Source organism: Phyllostomus discolor, chromosome 6 (assembly GCF_004126475.2).
Source record: "Phyllostomus discolor isolate MPI-MPIP mPhyDis1 chromosome 6, mPhyDis1.pri.v3, whole genome shotgun sequence".
Taxonomy (NCBI): Eukaryota; Metazoa; Chordata; class Mammalia; order Chiroptera; family Phyllostomidae; genus Phyllostomus; species Phyllostomus discolor.
The window spans coordinates 106,832,003-106,840,965 of NC_040908.2; the positions used below are offsets into that span (position 1 = coordinate 106,832,003).

At 37.5% G+C, this 8,963-nt stretch overlaps 1 protein-coding gene across 2 annotated transcripts; it reads left to right on the forward strand.

Moving 5' to 3' along the window:
- Positions 1–304: 304 nt before the first annotated feature.
- LOC114498516 (tripartite motif-containing protein 77-like) lies at positions 305–8,471 on the forward strand. Of its 2 annotated transcripts, XM_028514464.1 has the most exons (5): positions 305–715; positions 1,911–2,006; positions 4,903–5,133; positions 6,597–6,717; positions 7,978–8,471. In XM_028514464.1, exons 1-5 carry the CDS (start codon positions 305–307, stop codon positions 8,469–8,471), a joined length of 1,353 nt encoding a protein of 450 aa, XP_028370265.1. The 2 variants fall into 2 exon arrangements, with proteins under 2 accessions (XP_028370265.1, XP_028370266.1); XM_028514465.1 differs by lacking the exon at positions 4,903–5,133.
- Positions 8,472–8,963: the final 492 nt, after the last annotated feature.

The following is an 8,963-nucleotide window of genomic DNA, read 5'->3' on the forward strand; positions in this document are numbered from 1 at the left end:
ATATGACCCATTCGCTGTGACTAGGGATGAGTTCAAGACCTCTGATTTCTTTGTCTTTGTAAAAGAGATAATATATAAAACATACTGGATTTCTAATAGAGAACTGAGAAGTAGTGCTACAAGCAAAGGTTGGCAAACAATAATGCATGTTACCATTCTGTAGGACTCTCTTTGTCCCTTACCATCCTATTCAAAACATTACCTGTCCTGCTGTAGTGCATAGGGATATATGTGAGATAAGGCTGAAACTCAACTCACATGTGTAGAGGTAAAGCATACCCTTTCTTTTTATTTTCTCAGGAGCATGAGTTCTGCTTGCAGGCTGTGTTCCCCCAATGAGTTCACCTGTTCCATCTGTAAGGGCTACTTCACAGACCCTGTCACCATTGCCTGCGGCCACAGCTTTTGTGCTCCCTGTCTTTGCCTCTGGTGGGAAGATACCCAGGCTCCTACTCGCTGCCCTGTGTGCAGGGTAGTATCACTGCCAATGGACTTCAAAAGCACTATTTTAGCTAAGCAAAAACTTCTTCCTGCTGGACAGTCAGTTTTCTTTCAGTCACCAAGCTCTGCCGAGCAGATCTGTAAGACACACCAAATAATGAAGATCTTCTTCTGTCCAGTTGACAAGATCCTGCTGTGTGTGCTCTGCTGTCATTCTCAAGATCATGTCACTCATAGACACCATCCTGTACAGCAGATTGCTGATCACTACAGGGTAAGTAACGCCTCCAAATGCACTTGGAAATATGTTAGACCCTGTATCTGCTGGGCAAGAGGAAAACTACATTGATTGTTATCATTAGTTTCTGCAATGAGTAAATAAAATTTCAGAATACCATGTGCCAGACACTGTTCTAAAAAAACTGGAGATAAAGCAATGAGGAAACTAGGCAAATGTCCTTGTCCTCCTTAAGTTTAAATTCTGTTGGCCTGAGGGAGAGGAATAGGATGAAGTTGATGAGTATTAGGGTGCTGGTATTTCAGTGTAAGTAACATGGTGGGTAAACCTAGTGACAGTGACAACCATTGGCTACTACAGCAGTGATTACAATGAGCCCATTCTAATGAGAGCAGGTTTAGAAACATTGGCCAATATGTTTTTAAAGGGCCTTAGAAACACTAAAGGCTAACATTTAAAAATTAAATATGAAGCAAGATTTACTCCTCAAAATTGACCAGATTCCATGTAATAGCAGTGCCAGATTCCTCAGACAATGGACACATTTTTCCTAATCCAGGAACTCTATTTTTAGCTGATTTCTCAGATTTAACAATTACTGTTCCAAGGAAAATCAATGACATTTCTGCTCTCTTTACTGTTTGTCTCATGTCTATCCCCTTATATATTTCTGAGGTATAGTCATCCCACCTTATTTGAGGTTGATATGTTCTAAAACCCCTAGTGGGTGCCTAAGAACCACAGATAGTACCAAACCCTGTGTATACTGTTTTTTCATATACATACACACATACATACATGCATACACTTTTAGGGCTTCTTGTCGGCCTATCCAATGCAAGCATCATTACCCTTGTGCTTTGTTGTTATTAAGTAAATATGGGTTACCAGGACACAAACACTGTGATACCACAACAGTGAATCTGATAATCAAGACAGCTACTAGATGATTAACTGGCAAGTAATATATATATAGTGGGGATACACTGGACAAAGGGATGATTCACATCTCAAGTGGGATGGAGCAAAATTTCCCATCACGCTGCTCAGAATGGAGCACAGATTAAAACTTAACATTTGTTTATTTATGGAATTTTCCATTTAATATTTTCAGACTGCAGTTGATCTTGAGTAAATAAAACTATAGAAAGCAAAACCACAAATAATGAGGAACTACCATATCTGAAATGTACTACTTTTTTTAGTGCTCATATGTATAGTTCTTTTGCAGGAGAATATTCTGAAGCAAATGAAGTCTATTTGGAAAAGCAAACAGAAAAACCAGAAAAATCTAAACAAAGTGACCAACATATTCAGAGTATGGGAGGTAAGCAGCAGGGGCCCTATTTCCCTTGGGACCAGCTTGGGGCAGATATCATGGTAATTTACAGTGTAAGAACTTGAATTAAATCATAATATCCCTTTAATGTTTTTTGAGAAAAAAAGAGCAATAATATGTTTCTCTTTAAGAAAACATGCCCTTTAGTGTAGAATCTCATGTCAAACTCACTACATAACTAAAAGATTTTTCCTGATTTTTTGTACCAAGCAATATCTGCCATGAATACATCAGCAGGAACAAGAATACAATGATCACTGGGAAGAAGGTAGAAATAGAGTTCTGTAACAGTTTAGTAAACTCTAAATGTTAAGAAAACAATTGTAAACAAGTAAAAATCAATCTGATACTAATGTGTTAACAGAATTTATAAATTCCTGGGTATTTGTGGCAGAAAGTTTTGAGGATCAAGAAATGCCAAATCAATAAATCTAGCTTTTGTTGAGGATAAAAGTGTTAGTGTAGAAGCTAAATAAAGTCATTAGAACAAGGATGTTTAGTTTTGGATTTCCAAAAAAAATCAGGTAAATTTACACATGTTTAAAGGCTATCAGAGAAAGACAATTTACTACATGATTTCACTTATAAGTGGAATCTAATGAACAAACTGAACTAACAAGCAACATAGAAACAGATCCACAGATAGAAAGTAGGCTGGCAGATAGAAAGTTGGCTGGCAGAGGTGTGGTGGGGTTGAGGGATAGAGCAAAAAAGAAAAAAGATAAAGAACTCATAGACACAGACAACAGTGTGGCTTTAGAGGGGTATTGGAGATGGAAGAGGGTATAGGGGAGTTAAATGGTAATGGAAAAAAATACAATAAAAAATAAATAAACCAATGAGCAAACAAATGAATAAATAAATAAAGGCTGTGTGAAAAGAAGGGAAAAGTGTGTTTGAAAAAGTGATTGAGAGCATGAAACAGAGACAGACACACTGAAAGTGGAGACAGAGAGAAAAAAAGGAGACAGGCAAAGAAGAGAATGAATATTGTGGGGTAGTAATCTAGAGAATAATGTCTTTGAGGGGACAAGACAGGATGGGCCAATGAAGAGGAGGTGGGTGTAGCCCTGGCTACTAACAGGTAGACAGAGCTAATCACTGGTAAAAACAGAGAGTTTTGGAAATTGAGATCATTTTTAATTTTTTTTAATTTATATTTTATTGTCGTTCAGTTACAGTTGTCCCCATTTTTCCCCCTCGTTGCTCTCTCCTGCCCTGTCCAACCCCTGCTCTCAAAGATAATCCCCACCACATCGTTTTTGTCCATGTGTCCTTCATACATGTTCCCCTTCTTTCCCCTCTTATTCCCTCTGGCTCTGGTTACTGTCAGTTTGTTCTTTATTTCCATGTCTCTGGTTCTTTTTGCTTGTTTGTTTATTTTGTTGATTACATTACACTTTTAGGTGGGATCATATGATATTTGTTTTTCATGGCCTGGCTAATTTCACTTAGCACAATACTCTCCAGTTCTATCCATACCATTGTGAAGAATGGGAGTTCTTTCTTTCTTTCTGCTGCACAGTATTCCATTGTGTATATGTACCACAGTTTTTGATCCACTCATTTACCAATGGGCACTTAGGCTACTGTAAATAATGCTGCTATGAACATTAGGGTACATAGGTTCTTTTGAACTGGTGTTTCAGGGTTCTTAGGGTATACTCCCAGCAGTGTAATCACTGGATAAAAAAGCAGTTCCATTTTCAGTTTTTTAAGAAAATTCCATGCTGTTTTCTACAGTGACTGCACCAGTCTGCATTCCCACCAACAGTGCACTAGGGTTCCCTTTTCTCCACAAATTCACTAGCACTTGTTTGTTGATTTGTTAATGATGGCCATTCTGACTGGTGTGAAGTGATATCTCATTGTGGTTTTGATTTGCATCTCCCTGATGGCTAGTGATGTTGAACATCCTTTCATATGTCTCTGGGCCCTCTCTATGTCCTCCTTGGAGAAGTGTCTGTTCAAGTCCTTAGTCCATTTTTTAATTGAATTGTTTGTGTTCCTGGAGTGGAGTCATGTGAGTTCTTTATACATTTTGGAGATCAAACCCTTGCCTGAGGTATCATGGGCAAATATGTTTTCCCATATGGTTGGTACCCTTTTTATTTGAAAGATCATGTCTGACGTCTTCTTTTTCCTAAGGAAGTAAATTGTTACTTTTTTGCTAGTGGCAAAAAGTCAGTTTGTGAGTATGAGTATGGAGAAAAAGGGATTATGATTTAGGTTTAGTAATGAATTATAGGGAACAACTATTTTTTATGAAATTATAGGAAACCATTTTTTATGAAAATATGAAATTGGAAGGAACATAGTTGGAAACAATGGTGCAAGGAAATAAATAAATGAAAAGGAAAGGAGGGGAAAAAGGAAAGAAAGAAACAAAATGTGTGCATTTTTTTAAGAGGAAAGGCATAAAGCTATATCTAGTAATCCTGTGGTCTGAATGTCTGTGTCATTCTCCCTCCCCCAAGTCCTATGTTGCAATTCTACCCACCATGGTGATGGTAATAGAAGGTGGGCCTTTGGGGTGACTAGGTCATGAGGACAGAATCCTCATAAATGGGATAAATGCCCTTATAGAAGGGGCTCAAGGGAAGTCCTTTGCCCCTTCTGCCATCTCAGGATACAACAAAAAAATGGCTATTGAGGAAGTGCCTTCTTACCAGGCACCAAATCTGTCAATACCAATCTTGGACTTCCCAGCTTATAGAACTGTGAGAAATGAATTTCTGTTGTTTAAAAGCTACCCATTCTCCAGTATTTTTGTAATAACTGTCCCAACAGACTATACCAAGTATACTATACATAGCACATAGACAATAGATGGTAAGGGAAGAATAAAACAATATGGATACTAAATAACCCAATGTCACTGCAGGGTGCTCTAGATCTACGGATGGAGATGATCAGGGCTGAGTATCCTAAGGTGTGTCAATACCTCCATGAGGAAATGAAAAGCCATTTGGAGAGGCTGGCAAATGAAAGCATGATGATTTTCCAGCAACTCAGGAGAAATAGAAGCAGCATGGTTCATATTGGGAAAGTCCTGAGGAGAATATATGGGGAGCTGAAGGAACTATGCTGTAAAGCAGATGTGGACCTGCTACAGGTAAGGACTGAGAAGGATGGCTGGATTCTCAGACTGGATTCTGAGAACCAGTCTGCTTGGAAATCATTGATATCACCTGAAGTTTGTATCTTGTTTAACCTCCATTTTTACTCTGGTTAAAAAGTTCATATTCTGCCTCTTCCTGACTTTGTGATGGCAGATTTAGCTCCTCCAGTATAACCTGGAGACCCAGGGTTACTCTGCCTTATACAGGAGAGGAAAAACTATATAAAAAGTTTAGAATAACAGATCCAGACAATTTTTCTTTCCAAATTCTTCTGTTATATCAAGAGTTTCTGACCAACTGCAACAGAACAGCTTGTATCTGGACTTTCCAAAATATGGAAATAGTCATTCTTTCTATTTTGAAGGTCTATTTTGTAGACCTTCTATTTTGAGGATTTGAAAGCTACATGTTCTTATAAGAACTTTGTGGAAATTTCTGTGGATATCCCTGTTGATTGCAACAAAGCACAGACATATTTGTTCACCATAAGAACATATTCTAGTTTTAAACTTTATCAAGACCATGACTTTATCAACTGTATGTAAATGTGAGACTGAGTTTCACTCTTTGAGGCTAAAGAGCATGACAAATGAATTTGTCAGAGGAAGAAAGCTGGAGATACTGAATTTTTCAGTCCAATCTCATGTCCTCAAACTAGACTACCCAGATCAGCCATGTTGTTCTGAAAACTAAGCAAAGCTTCCTCTCCTTCTGTTTACAGGATTCAGGAGAAATAGTGATAAGGTAAGTTTGCCCCTCTGTTCCAGTAATGGTAACTGTTCCAGAGGTCAGGCTATTTCTTCTAAGATAGACCCACAATTTTAGTGAGGAGGTTTTTCTTTTTCTTTTTTTTTTTTTTTGTATTTATTTATTTATTTACTCCTTCTCTAAAAAACTTCCAGGCTTTATAATGACTATCCTTCAGTAAAAGTGAGGGTTGAAGGGGTATGGTTTCAGTTGAAAGGTTTAATGTGGAGCTTGGAAGAAGAAAAGTATTTTTCTTGCCTGTAATTTTCAAAATCCTCATTAGTTGAGGATAATTCCAGGTCTTGTATGGGAAAGGCAAATAAACTTAGAGAGGCAGCAGGTGGAAGGATGGTGAGAAGGAGAAAAGGGGAAAATCAAGAAGAAAGAACACCCTATAGAGCTGAGGCTCCCTGAGTAATAAAAGTCAGCACATTTCAAAACCTTGGCACTTACTATATTTTAGGAATTAAGTGAGAATTGCTGTGTGACTCCACTAGAGTAGCTTGAAGGGAGAAGTAAACATTATGAGTGAGGTGATATATTCTCCTGTGATTGATGTGTCAACAGTAGGGAAGCAGGTTATAAAATACACTAACAACTACAGTATTCCTCAATTTGTGGAATTATGTTCATACCCTTGAAAGCTAATTGTGAGGATTCTGAGGAAGCATCTTCAGTACATCATGAAGGAGACCCTTGAGCCTGTAAGGCAGTGGGACTTTTCCTTTGCAGGAGTCAGTTAGTGCAGCTGTATATGCCTAAGCCTGTGGATCCACAGCTTACTGCATGGACCATCACTGGGATGCTGGAAAGGCTTATCAACTTCCGAGGTGAGAGGCAGCGCTCTGGTGTGACTGCAGTAACATTTCCTACATGAACAGGTGCACATGGATGACCTCTCCTTATTGCTCTATTACTTTTATTCAGAGAACAGGGAAGCAGGTAAATATGCAAACGTTTATAAATAACTTTATAACTCATCTGTGAATTAACTGTCAGAAAAAGCTAATTGAAACCTGTCAAAAACAATCAAATATGACAGTTTGTTATATGATTACTTCCAATGAGTTAAAAAAATTCTCTGGTATATAAAACTGCATATTCATTCAGTGTATTTCAACTTTTAGTAATTAACTGTGGTTATATGCAGATGTTCAGATGTTTAGAAGCACTTTGGTGTTGTTATTTAAGTGTTTATCTAAATGTAAATAAAAAATCACAAAATTTTAAAAAGCATAATATATTTATAAACAATTTTCTTGAGATTTTGAGGTAAAATCTCAAAACAAATGGAACAGAATTTATTATGAGAAGGACAACCAGAGAAAATGTAGAGAGTGAGGCTGGCAGACAAAGAAGCTGATCTGGGATGGGAGGAAATTCTGATTTGATGGTGCACCTTTAGAAATTCTGGGAGCAACCACTTCTAAAAAGGCATATGTGGATTGACAGTTCATTTTTTGCTTATTTAAATGATGTGCCCTAATATCTTGGGCAAAGTGATCACTATTTAGAAAATAATCACATTTTAAATATTACATATACTGTATTTATTACTGTAATTATATTTATTTATGTATTTATTTATTTTGTTATAGTTGATTAATGAGAAGGCTTAAGTGAGTTAAGGGCCATTTTGCCATTTACTTGGCATCTATGAACTAGCTTCCAAATTACTAATGAGCTGGTGAAGATTAAACCCGATTCTGACATCCTATATCTTTACCTATTCTCAAGTTCACTTTGATTTAGATGCATTATTAAATTTACTTGCTCTGTAGATAGACAAGGAGCCCTTGCTGATCTGTCTCTGCATTTCCAATGGCATACTCTCTATAGTCACTATGATAAAGAGATGTTCTGGAACTGTCCAATACTGACTCATTCATGAAAACTAATTGTTACATATTCTGGAATTTTATGAGCAATTCCTAAATGGTTGTTACCATGAAAGTAGCCATGGTAGGTTGGGAGTATTCTCAGCTTTATTTCAGAGATTTGGTTGTTAAACCTTTGTCAGAACACTATTGTGCTTGGTCCTGAGAACTTTTAAACTCTGTTCTTTGACTTCACTTTTCTTTTTACTCAAGTATATGTTACCTTGGAACATAGAATAAGCAAGTATGAAGCACATCTGTTTGAAGAACTGAGACAATTGCAGTGCAGTTCTGACAATCAAGACACGCCCCATAACTCTGCAAGTGTAGAGTATACTCCTTCATGGGGAGCTCAGACCTTCACTTCTGGCAAGCATTACTGGGAAGTGGATGTGGGAAACTCCTGTCATTGGATTATAGGGCTTTGCAAGGAATCCTGGGCACGTAGGAAAGATATGCAACTCAGCTCTGAGGGTGTCTTTCTACTTCTCTGTGTAAAGGCGGATGACCATTTCAGTCTCTTCTCTACCTCCCCACTAATCCGCCAATATATTCAAAGACCCCAGGGCTGGGTAGGAGTGTTTCTAGATTATGAATGTGGCATAGTAAGCTTTGTTGATGTTGCCAAAAGTTCCCTCATCTGTAATTTCCTTTCATGCACCTTCTCTTTCCCTCTCAGACCTTTCATCTGCTATGGACCAAAATGATCAGAAACAGGTCACAGACCTGACCACAGTCTTGGAAATTCCAATAGCTGAGGAGGCTTGTATCCTGGTGACTTCTTGAATGGGGCAAATCAGTTATACCTCATTGTCTTTAACTTCATTTTACCTTCAGGAGATATAGTTCTATTATTTTTAAAGTGGTATATATTTTTTTAAGTATGGACATTTGCTTTTCTATTTTACTTAAATAAAATGAATCTTTCTTATTAAACCATATAGAATATATGGACTTTTCATTTGTTATCTGAGCTTGCTAGAAGTGAACAATACTTGGGTGTGGAAATCCAGTTAAATGGATAAATGCAAAGCAGAGTATTCTCCTTCCAGAGTATTCTCCTTCCAGAGTATTCCTCTTCAAAACCCAATGTTAGTGAAGATTTCTCTTCTTCCTCTATCAGTTCTCAGTTTACAGAACTAGATTAAGTCACATATATAATATGACCTGAAGGATAGCTTACATTTTCCCTTTGTAAA

Coding starts and splice junctions, on each gene's coding strand:
- LOC114498516 (XM_028514464.1), top strand. CDS start 305: ATGAGTTCTGCTTGCAGGCTGTGTTCCCCCAATGAGTTCACCTGTTCC. Junction 716..1,910: donor AGATTGCTGATCACTACAGG/GTAAGTAACGCC, acceptor GTTCTTTTGCAG/GAGAATATTCTGAAGCAAAT. Junction 5,134..6,596: donor CAGATGTGGACCTGCTACAG/GTAAGGACTGAG, acceptor TGAGCCTGTAAG/GCAGTGGGACTTTTCCTTTG.